Source organism: Panthera tigris, chromosome E3 (genome assembly GCF_018350195.1).
Source record: "Panthera tigris isolate Pti1 chromosome E3, P.tigris_Pti1_mat1.1, whole genome shotgun sequence".
Lineage (NCBI taxonomy): Eukaryota > Metazoa > Chordata > Mammalia > Carnivora > Felidae > Panthera > Panthera tigris.
In genome coordinates, this window is record NC_056675.1 from 39,370,370 (window position 1) to 39,391,498 (window position 21,129).

The following is a 21,129-nucleotide window of genomic DNA, read 5'->3' on the forward strand; positions in this document are numbered from 1 at the left end:
CCTGAGAATTACCTCCGGGGAAGTTTCCAGAAGCAAAGCTTGGCCCAGCGGAGCCCAGATTAACCTCTTGCTGGGGGCTGGAGAGGAGCCTCCCGGACAGGGCAGGCGGCTGGCCTACGTGGCCCTGAGACCCTTTCCAACCCAGAGGCCCCTTTTATACATGATTCAAGATTGTGGAACAGTGCAGTCCATCTCTTCCCTAACCCATGAAAACCAGTCTCACTACTTTACAGTCATACCTTGTAGGTGGCAAAATCGAGACCATTTTGTAAGGCGCGTATCAATATCCTTTTTTTTTTTTTCGATAACAAAAGAACATTGCAGGTTATCCATATACTTCATAAGGATGTTTTAAAAAAATCGTGGGGCGCCTGGGTGACTCGGTTGGTTAAGTATCTGACTTTAGCTCAGGTCATGATCTCATAGTTGGTGAGTTTGAGCCCCGTGTCGGGCTCTCTGATCTCAGCACAGAGCCTGCTTCGGATCCTCTGCCCTCACACACCCCCCCTGCCCTTCTCTCCACCTCTCCCTCCCTCAAAAATAATAAAATAAAACACTAAAATAGATATGTCTTAAACTCCAGGTGTGATATGTGATCTGTTTCACAGTGAAATATGAAAACGGGAAGATTAAATATGCTTTTTTTGGCTGGTAGATTCAGTGCTTTTATTCTTTCTTCTTTTTGGTAAGAGGAAGGGCCAAGACCTTTTACTGTGTCCTTTTCTGGTGCTTTCTTCCACTGAGTTAATCGTGGCCGGGAAACAATAGTGCATTGTCTCTGAACTAGAGCTGAGAGCGTGGCCTTGAGGGAACCTGGCCGGGCCTCTTTTGTGCCTAAGATCTACACATTTCTCCTCAAGCCCCTGGCAAAGGGTGGGTGACCTGTACTTCTTGACCAAAGAACAGGATGATTCTAAGAGTTAACCCTAAATCTGCCCCCTGGCATGCATGTGAAATATTTGCTCACCCCAGTGTTGTGATGGATTGGCAGGCCGGACGGTATGGAGAAGATCCTTGAGTGAATACGTTTGATTCTGTTGACAGGAACCCTGCCGATCAGGTGGTGAGACTGAATGGAGGGAATCTTGAGGGTTTGGATTTCTGTGCTGGAATCTGTCAGCTTGTTCACGCTAAACCAAATGGAAACAGAAACGCAAATTTGCAAAACCACATCTTGCTTCATTTTGTTTGGATTTAAAGAGACAAAGTCATGTAAAATTTGAAAGAAAAGAACGAAGTTAGGACAAGAATAATGAGGGCAGGGGCGCCTGGGTGCTCAATTGCTTGAGCCTCCAGCTCTTGATTTCAGCTCAGCTCATGATCCCAGGGTTGTGGGATCGAGCCCTGCATCAGGCTCCACGCTGAGTGTGTGTGGGGCCTGCTTAAGATACTCTCTCTCTTGGGGCACCTGGGTGGCTCAGTTGGTTGAACGTCTGACTCTTCATTTTGGCTCAGGTCATGATCTCACAGTTTCGTGGGTTCGAGCCCTGCATCAAGGCTCTGAGCTGACAGTGTGTAGCCTGCTTGGGATTCTCTCTCTCTCTCTCTCTCTCTCTCTCTCTCCCCCCTTCCTCCCTCCTTCCTCTGTCCCTCCCCTGCTAGTGCGCGCTCACTCTCTAAAAAATTAATTAATTAATTAAAGAATATTGAGGAAAAAGGAGCTGCACCCAGATGATATACTGCTAGCAAGCATATTTTGACTAGAAAGTTCTTTTTTTTTAATTTTTAAAAAATATTTATTTATTTTTGAGAGAGAGAGAGAGACAGAGAGAGAGACAGAGTGCAAGCCGGGGAGGGGCAGAGAGAGAGAGGGAGACACAGAATCTGAAGCAGGCTCCAGGCTCTGAGCTGTCAGCCCAGAACCCAACGTGGGGCTTGAACTCACAAACGGTGAGATCATGACCAGAGCCGTAGTCGGATGCTTAACCAACTGAGCCCCCCAGGAGCCCACAGAAAGTTCTTAAATAGGTCCCGAGTATATATTGAACTAACTGACCAATGGCTTTTCCAAAGAACTGAGGCAACGTTAGCATGAATAGATTTCATTATTTTCCTATAAAGATGCCATATGCAAATTAAAACAAAAATGAAATGTCCCTTAATATCTACTTTATGAGCAAGACTCATAAACCCAAGTATGACACGTAGCACTGGAGCCTGAGGTCTTATTTTTGTTTGGCACTGAGCTCAGAAAGGATTTTATGTTTTTAAATGGTTACATGCTAGATGGTTATCTAATTACTTACATAATATCCTTGATTATGCCATTCAACCTACAGTAGCCTAAAACGTGTACTCTGGCTTTTCAGGAAGAAGTTTGCCGAACCCCGCCCTAGGCCAAAAGAGGTATTCCTTGCGGGCAGCAAACCGTTCGGAAGCCGAGAAATATATTTTTACTCATAATCTTCGGGTCGGTTATTCTACTCCTGGGAGTGCGTCACAACGAAACAGTGCAGTAAATTGTAGCTCATTTTCCCTGCAATAGAGTTCTGTAAATGGCGGTGTGGCCCAGATTCTCCCCAAACTTAGCAGCTTAAAACAACCGTAAACGTTTGCTGTGTCACACAGTTCTGTGGGCCAGGCGTTCGGAAGTGGCTCGGCGGGGTGGTGCTGTCTCCGGGGCTCTCAGGAGGCTGCAGTCGAGCTCTGGGCCTGGGCTGCAGTGGTCTGAAGGCTGGACTGGGGCGGGAGGCCCCACTCCCAAGACGGTGCCCTCATGTGGCTGGCTTAACAGCTGGCTCTCCCAGTGGAGTTTTATTATTATTATTATTATTATTATTATTACTTAACGTTTATTCTTGAGAGACAGAGAGACACAGAGCATGAGCAGAGGAGGGGCAGAGAGAGAGAGGGAGACACAGAATCCGAAGGGCTCCAGGCTCCGACGCAGGGCTCAAACTCACAAACTGTGAGATCATGACCTGAGCCAAAGTCAGTCACCTAACCGACTGAGCCACCAAGGTGCCCCTCTACCAGTGGAGTTCTGACAAGAATGTTGGTTTTAATTCACATTAATGATGAGGATAAAAGTGAATAGCAGTGGTGTGTGTCAGAACTTCACTCGTGCATCCCCCAGGCAAGCCACACTGTTGCTGACTTGAATACTACTGTTCTAATGCTGGAAGAATATTTTCCTAAGTTTTTGTGTTCTTAATGAAATGGCTCGGGATAGACACTTTTCAACTTAGTTTGCATTATTAACATTTTCGCCACCACGTTCTTAATCTAGACAATCAACAAAATGTTAAATTAAACCCTAGTGTTTCCTGTTTACCCCGTTCCATGACGTAAGTTCACGCATGATGGTTGATTTCAAATTATCGACACAACACGTCCATCATGCGGATTTAAGTAGACGTAAATAACCTTAAGAGCACTGATAATAGTACAATGTAGCCAAACCGTGACGTCTTGTGTATTGCCATTTACAATGTTTTGATTTATAACTTACAGTTTTATAATCTTTTAACAGGAAATTTATGTTCAGTCTTCTGTTCCTAGCACTGAGCTCCCAAAACATTTATACGTTCCTAAGTGGTGACCTCAGGTAAGGCGTGTTGTGTTGTGTTGTGTTGTGTGAGCAAGGTGACTTTGGAAAGGACCTGAGGATGGAGACTGGTTGCCGAGAGAACCATCCATGGGATTCGAGGGTTGGAACTTTCAGGCCCCCCTCCCAGCCTCCTGGGAAGGGACAGGGGCTGGAAATTGAGTTCAAGTGCCAGCGGCCAATGATTTAATCAATCAATTATACCTGTGTAATGAAGCCTCCACAAAAACCCAAATGGGCAGAGAACCCAAAACGCTTCCGGGTTGGTGTCCCGGGAGGTGCCGGGAGAGCAGTGCCGTCAGAGAGCACGGACGCTTCGCACCGTTGCCCTGTGTATGTGTTCATCTGGCTCCTGTATCATGTTCTGTATAATGAACTGGTAGATGTCGGTGTTTTTGTGAGCTCTGTGAGCCATTCTAGTGAGTTAATTGAAGAAGCGGTTGTGGGAACGTCCAGTTTATGGCCGGTGGGTCAGAAGCACAGGTGACCACATGAAGTTGTGACTGGGGTCTAGAGTCAGGGAGTGGGGCGTTCTTGCAGGACTGAGCCCTTAAGCTGTGGGTTCTGATGCTGTTCTCCAGAGAGAGCGCGTCAGGGTGAAGTTAACTGCTTGGTGGTGTGAAAAAAAATAAAACAAAACTGGGGCGCCTGGGGGGCTCAGTCGGTTAAGTTTCCGACTTCAGCTCAGGTCATGATCTCCGCGTTGTGGGTTCGAGCCCCGCATCGGGCTCTATAGCGACAGCTTAGAGCCTGGAGCCTGCTTCAGATTCTGTGTCTCCTTCTCTCTCTCTCTCTTTCTCTCTGCCCCTCCCTTGCTCGTTCTCTCTCTCTCTCTCTGTCTCAAAAATAAATAAATGTTAAACCCTGCCCCACACTTTGGAATTGATATCAGAATTGTACTACAGTTTTTTATCGTGATTTACCAGCTTATGCAATTGAATTTTTAATAAGAGCCGTCTTTAGCTGGTGCACAAAATTCTTGATAATTTAATATTCGGCTCTCATGAGCTGAGCTGAGCTGAGCTGAGCCAGCTCCAGCACACCTCTGGCAGGGGCCTCGATTCCTTGTTGGCTGTTGGCAAAAGCCTCGGTTCTGGGCCACGTGGACTTCTCCCTGAGGCCGTGTGAGCGTCCTCCCAAGACGGTGGCTGGCTTCTCCCAGCCTGAGCGGTCCAAGACGGAGAGATAGATACAGTGTCTCTCGTGAGCTAGCCTCATTACTCACTCGTCAGTTCCGCAAAACCTTGCTGCCTTTATGGGTCAGCCCTATTTACAGCGACGGCACACCCGGCAGGCCCCGCCTGTGCCGAGACCCCGCCTCTGCTCTCGACCAGACCATTTCTCCTGGACTTTTCTAGGCTTTCTACTTGTCCTTTCGTTAGCTTTCCTACAGATTGGGGGATGTTAGTGAGCATTATCAGGATTTGTGTGGCCTCTCTTCAGGGCTTCAGCTCGTACCCGAGGAAGGTGTGTGGGGAAAGACAGGAGCCACACAGCACTTCGCCACGATATTTTCTTTGGCCCCGTGAAACGTTGTGTCAAGGTTGTATTCTGAATTTTTCCTCATTCAGTTTCTGCTAGTCGGATTTTTTGCTGGGGGGGCTGTTTAAGAAATAAGACTGTAATAAGACTGTCATTTATTGAGACTGAATTCCAGGAAGGAAGGGAGGGGAGTTTTCTACAGCGGGACGTTGGTGGCCACCACACCACGGTGTCTTCAAACAGATTAAGTACAGACTAAGAGCTGGTCCGAGAGCTTCCTCACTGTGCTGGGCGTCCTCTGACTGGCCCTCCAAACCCCAAATGCTCATGCTCTGTCATGACCTCCCTCAGTCTCCTCCCGGTTTTATTGAAATATAATTGACATTTAACCTTGTGTAAGTTTAAGGTGCACAACGTAATGGCCCAATATATGTATATATGTGAAACCGTCACACGATTAAGCTCAGTTAGCGTCCACCTTACAGACTTAGGGTATTTTTGCTTGTGGTGAGAACTTTTAAGATCTACTCCCTTGCTAACTGTCGGATATACAATAAATACAGTGTTGTTAACCACAGTCACCATACTCTCCTTACTTCTCTTGTAACTGGAAGTTTGTGCCTTTGCCTCCCCTTGCCCAGTTCCCTCACCCACCCCCACCCGCTGTCCCCGGCCACCACAGATCTCTTCTGTCTCTGTGAGTTTGGTTTCTTTCAGGATTTCGCACATGAGTGAGATCATGCGGGATTTGTCTTTCTCTGTCTGGCTTATTTCACTGTGCATAATGCCCTCAAGGCCCATTTATGTTGCTTCAGATAGCAGGATTTTCCTTTTTCTTAATGGGTGAATAATATTCTCGTGTGTGTGTGTGTGTGTACACTGTGTAGAAACTTTTTAGTTTGATGTAGTCCCGCTTGTTTATTTTTGCTTTTGTTGCCTGTGCTAATCCCTTCCCCTTCATTGTGAGCTGGACCTAGAGACTCACTTCCAACGAGTGGAGTACAGCAATGTGATAAAACATCACTTCCAAGACGAGGGCAGGAGGGGACTAAGTCTTCCTTCTTGGTCACGGCTTCCCTTTCTCTTTCTCTGATCACTCGCCATGGGGGAATCCGGTTGCCGTATCACGAGGTCACTCGGCAACTCGGGAAGAGGTCCACACGGTGACACACTGAGACCGATAGATGCTGGGGAACCGAGGCCGGCCAACAACCCTAGCAGTGATCTTGGAAGTGGACCCTCCACCTGCTCAGCCTCCAGAGACCACGGGCCTGGCTCACAGCTCGACTCCCACCCAACAGGCCCTGAGCCAGAACTGACTGTCCACCTGCTCCTGGACTCCTGAACCACAGAAAACCGTAAGGTAATGAATGTTGGCTATTTCAGGGCTGCTACACTTTAGGGAAATTTGTTATTTAGCAATAGATAATAAATAAACACAGGCCCCCAACAGTGGGGGGTATAACAGACGTGAGACAGGGGAGAGGTAAAAATCATGTGTAATTAGTAGTCCCAGGAGGAGAGGAACGAGAGGGTAGATGAGAAGGAACGTGTTGGAGAGATGTTGGTGGAGAATTTTCCAAAACTGGCAATACCAGCAGACCCCAGGGTAAAAAGTGGTAAAGATCCTAAGCCGGCGAGCACAAGGACAGACACGTAAAGCCACGTCATTGTAAAAATACTGGAAACCTAAGACAAAAATCACTACTAAAAGCAGCCAGGAGTAGGGCGCCTGGGTGATTCAGTCGGTGAAGCTCCCAGCTTCGGCTCAGGTCATGATCTCGTGGTCTGTGAGTTCAAGCCCTGCGTCAGGCTCTGTGCTGACAGCTCAGAGCCTGGAGCCTGCTTCGGATTCTGTGTCTCCCTGTCTCTCTGCTACTCCCCCGCTCATGCTCTGTCTCTCTCTGTCTCTCAAAAATGAATAAACGTTTAAAAAAAAGTTTTTTAAATAAAATCATCGGGGCGCCTGGGTGGCTCAGTCGGTTGAGCCTCTGACTTCAGCTCAGGTCATGATCTCACGGTTCATGGGTTCGAGCCCCACTTTGGACTCTGTGCTGACAGCTCAGAGCCTGGAGCCTGCTTCGGATTCTGTGTCTCCCTCTCTCTGCCCCTTCCCTGCTCATGCTCTGTCTCTGTCTCTGTCTCTCTCTCTCTCTCTCAAAAATAAACATTTAAAAATTTCTTTTTAAGCAGCCAGGGGTAAAGGACAGATTGTGCTCAAAGAATAACAATAATACTGGCAGCTGACATCTCAATAGACATAATGGAAGTCAGAAGACAATGGAATGGGACACATAGGCAGTGGCCGTGGGCTACAAATGGGAACGGGCACGTTTGCAAGGGAACACAAAAGATCTTTATGGAGTGATATGGTCACACTTCTGTAAATTTATTGGAAGTCATCGAATTTACTATATGAATCATTGAGTAATGTGACAGTCTGTAAATCGTATCTGTTGAATCTGTTGAAATCTGTTGAAAAGGAAGACATTGCATTGTAGAAGCATTGGAAAGAGCCCTGCCAACCTAAAATTCTATCTATGGGTCAAATGCCCTTCAAAAATGCAGGCCACCTGTCTATTTTCGAGCAAGCAACAACCCTGAGATTTTTGTCACCAGAAAACCGCCACTGGAGGGAGAAGGTATTGTTCAGGCAGAGAGACCATCCTAGGTGGGAGCTTAAAGGTGAATGAAGGATTAGAGAGTGACACAGAGGGTAAATATATGGTAAATTCAAGTGAATACCGATGGCCCAAAACATCATGACATGTGATGGGTTTTAAAATATGTACAGGATTGAAATACACAAACCAAATGGTACATAACTCTGGAGGTAGAGTCGGGGTAGTTGAAGGAGCAGTGGGCCTGTGTCGTCTGGAACGCGGTGAGCCTACGCGTTTATGGTAAACTGTAATAGGTTATGAGTGTACGTGGTAATCTTAGGATAACCACTAAGAGAAGGAGAACATAATTTACAAATTTGAAATTAATGGAGGAGAAAATACAAACTAAAAGATACATATATATATATGTATATGTATATATATATATACATATACATATATATATGGATTAGGGGCTCCTGCTTGGCTCACTCAGTTAAGCGTCTTGACTTGATTTCGGTTAGGGTCATGATCTCACGGTTCGTGGGATCCAGCCCCGTGTCTCACCCTCTCTCTGCCCCTGACCTGCTCACACGCATGCTGCTCTGTCTCTCTCAAAATAAAATAAACATTTAAAAAATATTAAGTGCACCCAAAGTTGGAAAGGAAATAGAAAGTGAGTGTGGACCAGGTAGGCAAACAGAAAACAGCAAGTGATATGGCAGATTTGCAACCCAGTGAACTGGGATTTTCATCAGTCGTCAAGGCCCCGAGGTTCCAGTTAAAAGATAAAGATGGATGAAGGAGCTGTTTTCTGAAATTTCAGCGATTCGCCGTTGACAAGAAGTGCGCTTAAAATACGGCTACGGGAAGACTGAATGCAAATGGGTGGACAAGAACCTACTCACGACTTTGAACCAAAACAAAGCTAGTATATACAACTAGATGGATGTTCAGTTGTTGGGCTTACCAGCAAAATATGTTAACAATTCTAAATGTGTAGGCACCTGATGCAGTCGCTTAAAAACAAAGCAAAACTGGACAAAATTAAAATCAGCGTGTTACCTCTAGGAACCCAGAGAACAGGCAGATAATCATTTTTTTAAAAAGACACAGGAGATTTGTACACCACGATTAACAATCAGACCTAGTCGCCATACACGAAAGACTGCACCCAGCCACTGCAGAATGCGCGTTCTTTCAAGAACATAGGAAATTTTACAAAAATGGAAGGTAAGGTGAGCCACAGACTCAAGCATTTTGAAAGAAGGAGGCCATACAGAGTATGTACTCGGGCCACAGTGAAATTAGGTTAGAAATCACATATATTAACAAGACAAGGCAAAATAAAGCAAGAAAACATTTTTTAAGTTTATTTATTTTTGAGAGAGGGAGAGAGCGCACACGCATGAGCGGAATGGAGGACAGAGAGCTGCGGGTGGGGGGGAGAGAATCCCAAGCAGGCTCCAGGCTCTGAGCTGTCAGCACAGGGCCTGATGCGGGGCTCGAACCCATGAACTGTGAGATCATGACCTGAGTTGAAATCAAGCGTCAGATGCTTAGCCGACTTAGCCCCCGGGTGCCTCTGAATAGGAACAGTAAAAAAAAACAAAACTCTCCACGAGTTTGGAAATTAAGAAACACAGTTCTAAATAAACCACAGGTCAGAGTGGAAACCACAATAGAAAATTAAACATATTTCTAACTGGATGGGGAAGAAAAGATTACATATCAAACAACTGTGCGACACAGGCACGTGAAGCTCAAAGGGAAATTTATATCTCAGATCCCTAGTTGAATATATGTATGGCTGAAAATAAACTATATAAAAACTATCTTACAAGGAAGCGCTTCTGCCTAACCAGTCGAGGACGTCCCCCCTCTCTTCTTGGACTCGGTATTATGCTGAGGCCCCTCGCAGTGAGATAAGCAAGCAAAAGGCATGAAGCCTGGAAAATACGAAGTAAAACTGTCTTTAAATGACATGATGGTTATATCCAAAATACTAAGGAAGTCAACCCAAAATTGAACTACTGAGTTAAGCAATATTTCTAGATATCAATAACTTAAAAAATGATTTCTAGATCTGCAGCAAGTGATTGGAAATGAAATTGAGAGATCCATTTCCATCCCTTTGAAAAAAATTGAAATACTTAGGAATAAGTTTAATAAAAGATAGGCAGAGCTTCTGGAAAATGCAAGAGATGGCTGATAAAAATTATAGACGACCTCCCAGATAAAGGAGGCTGTGTAGAGTACCTGTGGATTGGAACGGTGCATGTTTCAGATGTCCATTGTCCCCAAGTTGATATATACATTCAACCTAGTACCGGTCATATTCCCAGCAGGTTAAAAAAAAAAGACTCTATGTTTTAGATGGTTTTAGGTTTGCAGGAAAACTGAGCAGAAAGCACAGAGTTCCCATATGCTTCTTCTCTCCCCTACTGCCGACTTTTCCGTACTGTTCACACCTTGCATTAGCGTGGTGTTTCTGCTGTAACCGATGAGCCAGCTTTCCAACAAGTTCTTTTTTTTTTTTTAAATAGAAACTGACAAGTTTATTTTTAAATTTACATGTTAACCCAAACGACCTATAATGGCCAAAACCATCTTCAAAAAACAGAACCGGAGAAACTATCTACTACCTGACTTCAAGATGTCCTTTGTAAAGCTGCGGTAATCTCGACCGCGTGGGTCTGGCGTGGGGCAGAAGAGGGGGGCATAGAAATGGACATACGCAGTCAATTGATTTTTGGTGAAGGCATCCAAACAATTCGGCCTGGAAGGAAGTCTCTTCGCCAAGTGGTTCCGTCACGACTGGGTACCCACGTGCAAGAAAATAAACCTTGGGGCGCCTGGGTGGCTCAGTTGGTTAAGCGTCAAACTTCAGCTCGGGTCATGATCTCACAGTTCCTGAGTTCGAGCCCTGAGTCGGGCTCTGTGCTGACAGCATGCAGCCTGCTTGGGATTCTATCTCTCCTTCTCTCTCTGCCCCTCGCCCCCTCCCCCAAATAAATAAATGAACTGAAAAAAGAAAATGAACCTCAGCCTCTTGTCACACTGCACAGAAAAGTTAACACCGGGGGGTCACAGATCTAATGCAGAAGCTAAAATGGTAACGTTCCTAGAGGAGAGAGTAGCAGCATGACTCTGACCTACGGGTGGGCTCCGAAAACAGGAACAGGCAAGCCGCGGGCTGGGAAGAAAACGTACCCGACAGAGGACCTCTATCCAGAGCACACGAGAAGTCCAGGAACTCCGGAAGAAAACTGAGCCAGAGGCTTGGTGTTTACGCACCTTTCGGTACGTTTGTCATGCTTCAGTAAAAACGTAATTATTTAAGAGAACCCAGAGGAAGTGTCAAGCTGAGGATGGAAAACAGCTGAAGAGGGAAGAGCCACCCGGGTGATAAGTCGGAGGGTCTGAGCCAGCACGCGGCTCCGGGAGACCAGAGGGCCAGAGAGGGGGGAAGGAAGGGCAGACTCACCCAGCACACAGAATGAGAGGATCCCGCCTGTCCTATGGTGAGAGAAGAAACACCTGTCCTACGGTGAGGAGCAAGGCACCACGGGAGCGGGCGGTGGCCTCACACGTGGGAAGTCGTGAAACACGTTCCATCCGTGGCCAGAAGTCCATCAGATGTCAAGCGGGATAGTTAAACGGAAAACCGTACGGAGATACACCGTGGTTAAGTTGCATAACATCAGAAGCAGAGCGGCCCGATTTCCTTCAAAGGAACAAGGGTTAGACCCACAGCTCATATTCAGCCACAGGAGTAGAGTCTGCGAAATAGTATTTTCAGCACCGATGGAAGATTACTTTCAATCTGGTGAAAATATCCTTCAAAACGTAGAGAACTAAAATCATTTCCAGGGCCCCCAGGAAACCCCACACAAGTGTGTTTGGCACCCGCGTAAAAGCGCTAAAGGGTGCTGTAAAGACTGTACTGTGGGCAGGACAGTCACCCGAGAAGAGGAAAGAACACAGAGGCAGGTGTACGTGCACATGAGTTTAAGTGACCATTGGCTTTCTCTACCAATAATACTGTCTTGTGGTGTTGAAAAAAAAGAGAGAATTAAAATACACGCTATATACAAGCTGGTGATGGTGGGATATGTGCGTGTCCCAAGGTCTTGGCGTTTTCCAGAAGCAGAGTAAAGATATTAATTCACTCTTGTGTGTCTCAATGTCTAGGCTGACCGCTACCATAATACAGTAAGAACGTATACTTTCCAACTAGTGTGGGGAAGGAAAATATAGAATCAGGAGAAATAACCCAAAAAGGGAGGAGAAGACTAGTGGGAAATATCAAATAAAATGATAGATATAAAATCGAACGTATCAGTCACAATACTTGCAAATAGCCTACACGGTCCAGTTAAAAGACAGATATTGCCAGACTGGATCAAGTCACACTGACCTGTTCCCATCGCCCCTCTCTGGCCTTCTTTGGTCTTCTGGGCGGCTTCCCTAGAGGGCCCCTTCACGGCCTTCCTAGAAGTAAGCCTGTGTCCTGCCTCGTGACAGTCAAACTGGACCAATCAGGGGCGCCTGAGTGGCTCAGTTGGTTAAGCGTCCGACTTTGGCTCAGGTTATGATCTCGCAGTTCTTGAGTTCGAGCCCTGTGTCTGGCTCTGGGCTGACAGCTCAGAGCCCGGAGCCTGCTTCGGATTGTGTGTGTGTGTGTGTGTGTGTCTCTCTCTGCCCCTCCCCAGCTTATGCTCTCTCTCTCTCTCTCCCTCAACAATAAATAAACATTAAAAAAAAAAAATCAGACCAATAGGCCAACTCCAGAGCCGCATAAACCAGCTGAGTCAATTATAGTCAACGACATCCCACATGATACGCCACTCCTAGAAAGTGGTATTGCGTTCAACGCTTTCTCTGTTAAGCCGCACCCCTATCGCTGGAAGTCCTCGTCAGAGGCTGGGAGGCCGCCCAGCACGGGCGCTCCGAGGAGGAGCCGGGCTCCGGTCCACGGGTAGATGCGTGACAGTTTCACCCTTGCTTACCGAATGAAGACCTCCTCCATGGTGGTGACCGAGGCCCCGAAGCTGGAGATCCCCAGCTCCACCTGCCTCTGTTCCAACTCGGTAAATAGAGATGCAAACCTAGAAGGGAAGAGAGGTTTTATTCCTCACAGGTGCGAGGGGACCCCCCCACCCCCGCCCCACCATCACCGTCACCCTGAGCTTTCCGCAGGGCAAAGAGCGGGGGCTGTAGAGTCGAGATGGACCTTGTTCAAATCTCAACTTGGTCACCCTCTAGCTTCAGGACTCTGAACTTGAACCGGTGAGGGTGAGGGTGACAGCATTTACTCCAGAACGTTTCTGTGAGGGTAAATCGCACACACACCTCGCACATTGTGCGAATATCATTCCATCTCTTTCCTACTCTTTTTGGAGTGCTGACTAAGGGCCAGTGGCCGTTCCAAGCCCTTTTCCACCTATGAACTCCGTCAATTGTCTCCACAGCTCTTTGAAGACAGTGCTGAGGTTAAGTGACTTCCCCAAGACCACACAGCGGAGACAGGACACAAACCCAGGCCGTTCTCTCCAAAGACAGTGAGTGCTCTTTTTTGTTTTTGTTTTCCTACTGTTATGGTAAATGAGGAAAGGAGCTAATTCTTAACAACCTGCTGATCTCAAACCCTTCCTTATGCATGCATGAATGGATCGTGGCTTTTTGTGTGATATTAAGAAACCCACAATCTCCTATCTGCTCCCTCACAGCCCAGTGTCCAGGCCAGCAAAGTGCCTGTAAGAAACCCCGCTCGCATGCCCGATGCCCTCATGAGGCTGCACGGCGTTCTCGTCCGCCCCCAAGGGCGGCAGGTGCGTTAAGAGCTTGCACAGTGCACTGACTGTGGCTGGGTCTATGTGCGGACTCTGCCGCTGCCTGGCTGTGTGACTCTAGGCTAGCTCTTTCACGTCCCGAGTCTCTCCTCATCTGTAGGGTAGAGACTACCTCATGCACCAAGTCGTAAAGAGCACAGTGAACGTAAGGACACCTTGCAGAGCAGCTGGCCTGTGTTGTGTGTTCAGTGTCTGTTTTCTGAAATTGTGCTCATCGATTGCTACTGTCTTGCGACAAGGTCAGTATGTTCCTTCTGAAAAATTGGAGCAAAATTTGCACGTAGTGAGATGCCTTGTTCTCGTGTCAGTCAAGAGGTGATGTTACTTTTTTTGAAAACATTTTTAATGTTTATCTTCGAGAGAGAGACAGAATGTGAGTGGGGGAGGGGCAGAGAGAGAGGGAGACACAGAACCTGAAGCAGATTCCAGGCTCTAAGCTGCTAGTGCAGAGCCCGATGTGGGGCTCAAACTCACGAACTGTGAGATCATGACCTGAGCTGAAGTCGGACCCCCAACCGACTGAGCCACCCGGGTGCCCCAGGACGTGGGCCTTTCCGTCACCCTACACAGTGCTCCTGCTGCCCCCTCCAGAAGGTTCCGTCTCCTCCCCGCAGATGACCAGTGTCTCTGTTTCCACCACCAGAGGTTCCCCATACCCGGTCTTTGTCTTCACATAAGTGGAATCTTCGTCTACTTTGGGTCTGGTTTCCTCTATGCAACTTGTTTCTGAGGTTCGACCGTGTGGTTTGCGTGCATTGCTAGTGTATTATTGTTCATTGTGTGTCTCTGTGGGTGAGTGTTCACCAAAAGCAATATGCCCCAGTGTGAGTGCTGGTTCTCCTGCTGACCGACATTTGGGTGGAAGTGATGGGGGTCGGGTCAGAGGAAGCCCACGGGGTCTGCGGTGGTTTCTCGGAGCCCTGGGCCGCCGTGCCCGGGAGGATCGCGTCCATGTGCTGCCCACCGGTCCTAGCTGGAAGGCTTTCCGGGAATCCCCGCTGAGGCCCCAGACCTGGGTGCGAAGCCGTCCTGGGATCCCCAGGTAGGTCCATTCGCCGGCTCGTAATTTTGCTAAAGACTTTGTGTTCGTGTTCATGTGCCAGAGTTTTGCTATTGGAGACTCATGCCCTTAAACGGGTTGGGAGCTGCTCCCTTCTCTCTCTCTCTCTTTTTTTTTTAAAATTTCCTCGGCGTTTGATGGGACCTGGCATTTTCTTTTCGGGAACATTTGTCATTGCAAATTTGATCTCATCGGTAGATGCACGGTGATTCGTCCTCGTCTTTCCCACCTGGTGTCAGTTTTGGCGGATTGTGTTTTTCAAGGAATCAGCCTGTTGTATCCAAATCCAATTTGTCTGTGGTCTTTTCTCCATGTCCCATCCTGACTGTGCAGTCGGTGTGCGGAATGGTCTGTTCATTCCTGTGGCTGGTTCTTGTCTTTTCTTCTTTTTTTCTTTAATGGCTTTGGCAGAGGCTTGTCACTTTTATTAATATTTTTAATAAACAATGGCGATTTTAGATTTCTCGATTTTTTCTTTTGCTTCTTATTTCATCATTTGCTCTCCTCGTATTTATTATTTCTTTCCTTCTCTGTATTCTGAGCTTTCTCTCTCTCTCTCTCTTTCTTCCTTTTTTAGAGAGAGAGAGTGGAGGAGGAGCAGAGAAACAGAGAGAGAGAATCTTAAGCAGATTCTTAAGTGCTGAGCATGTGCTGAGCTTGGAGCCAGATGTGGGGCTCGATATCACAACCGTGGGATCATAACCTGAGCCAAAATCAAGAGTCAGATGCTTAACTGAGCCACTCAAGCACCCCCCCTGCCAATCATTACTAATTCCTCTTTGACCCATAAGCTGTTCAGAAGTGTGGTGTTGCATTTCCAAATATTTGTGGATTTTCTAGGTATCGTTTTGTAATCAAGCGCTAATTTAACTCCGCCGCTGTGTTTTGGGGAGGCTGGGTCATGACTGAGGGCCTACGTGTGAGACAGGGATGCCAGGAAGACGGCAGAGTGGGAGGGACCCGGAATGTGCCCCTCCCCTGGCACGGCGTCGGCGCTGGCAGAATCTGTCTGATGTGCGTGCCACTGGAAGCTGTAGTCAGAGCCGTCAGGCAAGAAAAAGAAGTAAAAAGCATCCAAACTGGAGAGGAAGAAGCACAATTATCTGTTTGCAGATGACAGGATCTTGTATGTAGAAAACTCTAAGATGCTACAAAGAAGCTGTTAGAACTAATAAGCGAATCCAGCAAAGCAGCAGGAGACAAAGTCACCGCGCAAAAATCCATTGCATTTCTAAATACAATGAACAGATCTGAAAAGGAAATTATAAAAATAACCCCATTTCCTATAGCGTCAAAAAAAAATTCTTAGGAATCAGCGTAATCAAGGAAGTCAAAGACTTTTACGATGAAAACTATAAAACGTTGCTGAAGGAAATGAAAGAAGTTGTAAATACATGGAAACACAGCCCCTGTTTATGGACTGGAAGACTCAATTTTGTTAAAATGTCAATACCAGCTGGAGAAATCTGCAGATCCAGTGCAGCCCCTACCAAAAAAGCAGTGATGTTGTTTGCAGACGTAGAAAATGCCATCCTCAAATTCATATGGAATCTCAAAGGACCCTGAATACAAAACAATCTCAAAGGAGAACAAAACTGGAGGACTCACACTCCCTGGCCATCTAAGAAGCGACAGCAATCCAAGCAGGGCAATATTGGCACAAAGGCAGACGGACTCATAGATGGAAAAGAACAGAGAGCCTAGAAATAAGTCCTCGCATTTATGGTCAAATGGTTTTCGAGGAAGTTGCCAAGACCATTCAGTGAGGGGGAAAGGACAGTCTTTTCAACAGGCGGGGCTGGGAAAACTGGACATCCCCACGCAACAGCATGACATGGGACCCTACATAACACCACATACAAAAACTAACTCAAAATAGATCGAGGACCTAAATGTAAGACCTAAAATCGACTCTCAGGAGGAAACATGGGACAGAGCTTCATGAAATGGGATCTGGCGGCAACTTCTTGGATGTGACACCAAGGGCATGGTAACACAAGAAAAAAATGAGCAAATCAGATGTCATGAAAATTAAAAAACAACAACTGTGCAGCAAGAAACACTATCATCAGAGTAAAAAGGCAGCTCAGCGGGTTCGATCCCCACGTCGGGCTGTCTGCTGTCAGAGCAGAGCCTGCTTCAGATCCTCTGTCCTTCTCTCTCTCTGCCCCTCCCCTGCTCACACTCTGTCTCTCAAAAATAAATAAAACATTTAAAATAAAAAGACAACGCACTGGATGGAAGAGAATATTGCAAATGCTATATCTAATCAAGGATTAATATCCAGAATATATAGAAAATTCCTACTACTCAACGCAAAGAACAACTCGATTCAAAAATGGGCAACAGGGGGCACCTGGCTCAGGTAGAAGAGCACGCAACTCTCGATCTCTGGGTCGTGAGTCCGAGCCCCATGCTGGGTGTAGACATTACTGAATAAATAAAAGTGTTTTTTTTTTTTAAATGGGCAATAGACATTGCTTCAAAGAAGACCTATGAATGGCGAGGAAATATACACCAAAGAATGGGAAGCAGGGTCGTGAATGGATACTCGTACACCCATGTTCATGGCAGTATTATTCACAATAGCCAACATGTGGCAGCAACCCACGTGTCCGCTATGGATAAAGAACGTGGTGTGTGTGTGTGTGTGTGTGTGTGTGTGTGTGTGTGTGTGTGTAAGGGAAAAGTATTCAGCCTTAGGGAGGAGGAAAATTCTGCAAGATGCCACAACATTGAACCTTGAGGACACTGTGCTTAGTGATCTAAGCCAGTCACGAAAGGACAGATCCAAAAGCCAATGGGAAAGTGCATGCTGGCACTCATAAGAGGCAGTGAGAGCAGTCCAGATCTTAGAGACAGAAAGTATATAACGGTGGGGGCCAGGGGCTGGGGAGAGGGTGGTGGGGAGTTCGGGTGCTCCTGGAAGTGACCCGGTGGAGACAGGAGTTGATGGTGTGGATGGGCGGGGCGAGTCAAGCAGGTGCGTTCCTGAGAACGCAAGGTGGGCAGACCCGCAGCTGGGGCTGAAGGGTGAGCCTTCAGCAGGAAGGGGACACGTTCTGGGCTGTTAAGAGATGGAAGGAAGAAAGGAGCGGGTGTGGGCTTGTGTGGGAGTGAGACGGAGTTCTTGTTTGCTGGCTCTCGACTTCATAGTGAAGTAGGAGGTAAGATTCCTACTTGAGAACAACATGATGCAGAGGACGGGGTGTTGGGGGGGTGCCGGGAACCTATCCGGGGTCTGAAATAATTAAAGAAAATCAGGTCAAACCTCCATCTGAGCTCAGTCACCCAATAAAAGGGCCCCTGTAAAGCCATATTTAAGAATTTGACTTTAACCTGAAGGCTTCTGGGAGCCATCGAAGGCTTTAAAGGATGGAGGTGACATGATCAGAGCCCCATATTTTCAAGTGTGCTTAGGCTGGAGTGTGCTCTCTCTCCAGGAGATACCAAAGGCCTGGGGGTCCAGACCCTCACAGAACAGAGAGCTCTTGCTGAGGACAGAGACAGGGGATGGCTCTGGACACTCCGTGCACGCACGCAGGCACTCCCGTGCACGCACACGGGCCCGTGCACACACACAGGTACTCCCGCCCCCTGGGGTCCGCACCTGGGCATGCTCTTTTTAGGAAGAATAAACGTTAATTCTTCTCCAATGCTGGACTGCAAAACCGCATTGGGTATGTGGTGATAAATCAGATGGGCAATCTTCTCTGTGCTACAGTGAGGTTTCTTCACTAAAGTCATGTAATATCCTGCACCTGAAACAACATTTCAAAGAGCCTGAAATAACCTTACTCTTTGTAGCTGCACTTACTTTTTCTGTAGCTCAGAAGGGGCGGCTCCCTGGGAACGTGGAGCTGGAGGGCCCCGTGGGGTGGAATTGTTTTCACACAACGAACTGGCCTCTGAAGGCCGGTGTTCTGGAGGGTCTGGCCTTCTCCTCCGTGACCGGAGGTGGTAATGACGGACTTAGCGATGCTGGCCGACGTGGCAGAGGGCCGTATGGAGGGCAGCTGACTTGGCAGAGGCCTTGCACATCAACGTGAAGAACAAGGCTACCTCTGTAATAATCACATCATGCTTTTGGCGTTTTGAACGTCCTTTCTGACACTAGTAACGCTTGTTAGCGTGATGCTGGCGATGGGGCCACTCAACAAACATTTGTCAAGCCCTTGCGATGAGACAGGCACTGTTCTAGGTACTAGTCAGGAGTTCTTGCTCTCATGGGCCTTCATTAAAGGAGTGTGAGACAGACAATAAGATACACAGGGAAAATGTATAGAGTATTAGTGACATGAGCCATGTGTCAAGAAAGACAGACATGGGACGGGGTGTGGAGGGTTGGGGAATGTGATTTAAAAAAATTTTTTTGTGTTTATTTTTGAGAGGGACAGAGCATGAATAGGGGAGGGGCAGAGAGGAGAGACACAGAATCCGAAGCAGGCTCCAGGTTCTGTGCTCACAGCTCAGAGCCTGACACGGGGCTCGAACTCATGAACTGTGAGATCATGTCCTGAGCCGAAGTCAGACGCTCAACTGACTGAGCCACCCAGGTGCCCCTAGGGAGTATGATTTTAAACAGGGCACACCAGGCCAAGCACGGCCCGTGGGCCACCCCTAGGACTCTGGCTTTTGCTCTCGGTGGGAGGGGAGGTCACTGCAGGGCTGAGCCGAAGAGTGACAGGCTCATTCTGACAACAGGGCGGTGGGGGGGGGGGGGTGGTTAGTGGTGGTAGTCAGCAGGCAGGTGTGACAATCCAGGCCAGGAGACGATGGAAGCCAGTCCAGGGTGCTAGACGGGCATGGAGGTGAGGGGGGAAGGGAAGGCCCCCAGGGTTTGGGAACAGATGGGATATGGGCTCTGACAGACGGAGGGGTCAGTGAGCCTGCAAGGTTTTGGCCCAGATCCTAGAGGACATCTTCTGCCTGTGCTGTGGGCAGCGGCTGTGGTGGCAGAGTGCGGGAGCCCGGGGCTGCGCAGGGTTTGGACAAGCCTGCCGGAGCTGGGCAGCGTCCACGCACGGGGAGCTCAGGAAGGGGTCCGGGCTGGAGAGAGGATGACCGCAGGCCGGATGAGGTCACCCGGTCAGGGGGCAGAGGAAGGATGGGGGCGGCAGTGACACAGGAGGCCGTGGGGTCCAGGAAAACAAGGGAGCCACTTGTAGAAACACCCCACACCTGTACAGGTGCTTCGCACACGCTGGCTCAGTCCTTGAGGAGCACGGTCCCTGAGTGTCCACTTGTCACATCGGGAAAGGACGGTGGAAGAAGGATAAAACCCCTGGCCGCGTGGGTGGAGAGGCCGTGAACCCACAGAACGAAACTCAGACATCAGTGTCCTGCCTCCAGATCTGAGTCTGCTCCCGCGCCCCCTCCTCCCGTCCCGGCCCCGGCCCGGCCGCGGGGCCCTGCCCACCCCGCTCACCGTACTTCTGCTTGAGGAACAGCGAGGACCCGCAGCACTGAAGCTCCCCCTTGGCCATGATGGCCACGCGGTCCCCCAGCAGGTCGGCCTCGTCCATGAAGTGCGTGGTGAGCAGCACGGTGCGCTGGCTCTTGTGCTGCTGCAGCAGGTCCCAGATGGCCCTCCTGGAGACGGCGTCCATGCCCGAGGTGGGCTCGTCCAGCATCAGCACCTGCGGGCCGGGCCGAGGAGCCGGTGGCGGGGTGGCGGGGTGGCGGGGTGGCGGCGGCTCCCCGCGGCCGCCCGCCGTGCTGGGCGCCCCGCCCCGGGGCCTCCCGCCCGCCTACCTTGGAGCCCGCAATGAGGGCGATGCCGATGGACAGCTTGCGCCTCAGGCCCCCGCTCAGGCACCTGCTCAGGGAGTCCCGCTTGTCCTCCAGGCTGAGGGCGTGCAGCATCCGCTGGACCTCTTCGGGGCACTTGAGGCGGGACAGGCCCTTCAGCTGAGACAGCGGGGGGCAGGGACGTCGGGCAGGGGCTCCCGGCCTTGGCGCCCCCTCCTTCCCTCCGCGTGCTGCGCCGTGTGCCCTGACTTCCCTCCACGCCGCCCTGGTAGAGGCCCAGCTGTCCCGCAGGCATTTTGCTACTACCTGCATAAACTGCACCCCAGAAACTTACTACCTCTGTGGAAAGGGATGGGCACAAGGCTCTTGGGGTTTGAATCATGTGAATATGAGTCTCATCAGTACCAAGTACAGCAGCGTATGAAGGAAAGGATTATACCTCCTGACCAAGTGGGAGCCACCCCCCGGGATCCAGGGGACGTTCCACAGATGAGAAATCTAAGTGTTGCGAAGGCAAGAGTTTGGCTGGCTTTTCACCCAGTCAGTGGGAGGGGCCTCTACACGCTTGGAGAGATGCGTGTGTCCTCTTATTCAGGGCTGTACCCTTGGGCCACACCTTAGTTTATGCTAACGAGCTGACTCAGGACCGGCAGGCGGAGCTGGCCTGCCTAAGCTGCAGACTGAGTTCAGTCACCTGCTGCATGATTCCATCACTCAGGCCTATGTGATGAATCCCACCATAAAAACTGGACACTTGGGGCCGCCCGGGGGGCTCAGTCGGTTAAGCGTCCGACTTCGGCTCAGGCCATGATCTATCTCTCAGCTCTTGAG

General features: G+C 48.8%; 1 protein-coding gene and 2 long non-coding RNA genes across 7 annotated transcripts in view; 2 read left to right on the forward strand and 1 right to left on the reverse strand.

Annotated features, from left to right (window-relative positions):
* Positions 1-2,724, forward strand: part of LOC122234747 — a 28,659-nt gene extending 25,935 nt beyond the window's left edge. Inside the window, exon 5 of the long non-coding RNA XR_006212678.1 lies at positions 2,310-2,724. This is a non-coding gene — a long non-coding RNA (uncharacterized LOC122234747). The remainder of the gene's footprint in view (positions 1-2,309) is intronic.
* Positions 1-21,129, reverse strand: part of LOC102958727 (ATP-binding cassette sub-family A member 17-like) — an 87,959-nt gene that overhangs the window by 24,400 nt on the left and 42,430 nt on the right. For all 5 annotated transcript variants that reach the window (XM_042972324.1, XM_042972326.1, XM_042972323.1 and 2 more), the window contains 5 exons: positions 20,302-20,457; positions 19,976-20,186; positions 18,158-18,308; positions 12,645-12,743; positions 968-1,130 (listed from right to left, as the gene is read on the reverse strand). In XM_042972324.1, coding sequence (XP_042828258.1) covers positions 968-1,130; positions 12,645-12,743; positions 18,158-18,308; positions 19,976-20,186; positions 20,302-20,457 — 780 coding nt within the window. The remainder of the gene's footprint in view (positions 1-967; positions 1,131-12,644; positions 12,744-18,157; positions 18,309-19,975; positions 20,187-20,301; positions 20,458-21,129) is intronic.
* LOC122234748 lies at positions 2,928-13,192 on the forward strand. The gene is made up of 3 exons (XR_006212680.1): positions 2,928-3,547; positions 6,331-6,392; positions 13,107-13,192. It is a non-coding gene; the product is annotated as an uncharacterized LOC122234748 (long non-coding RNA).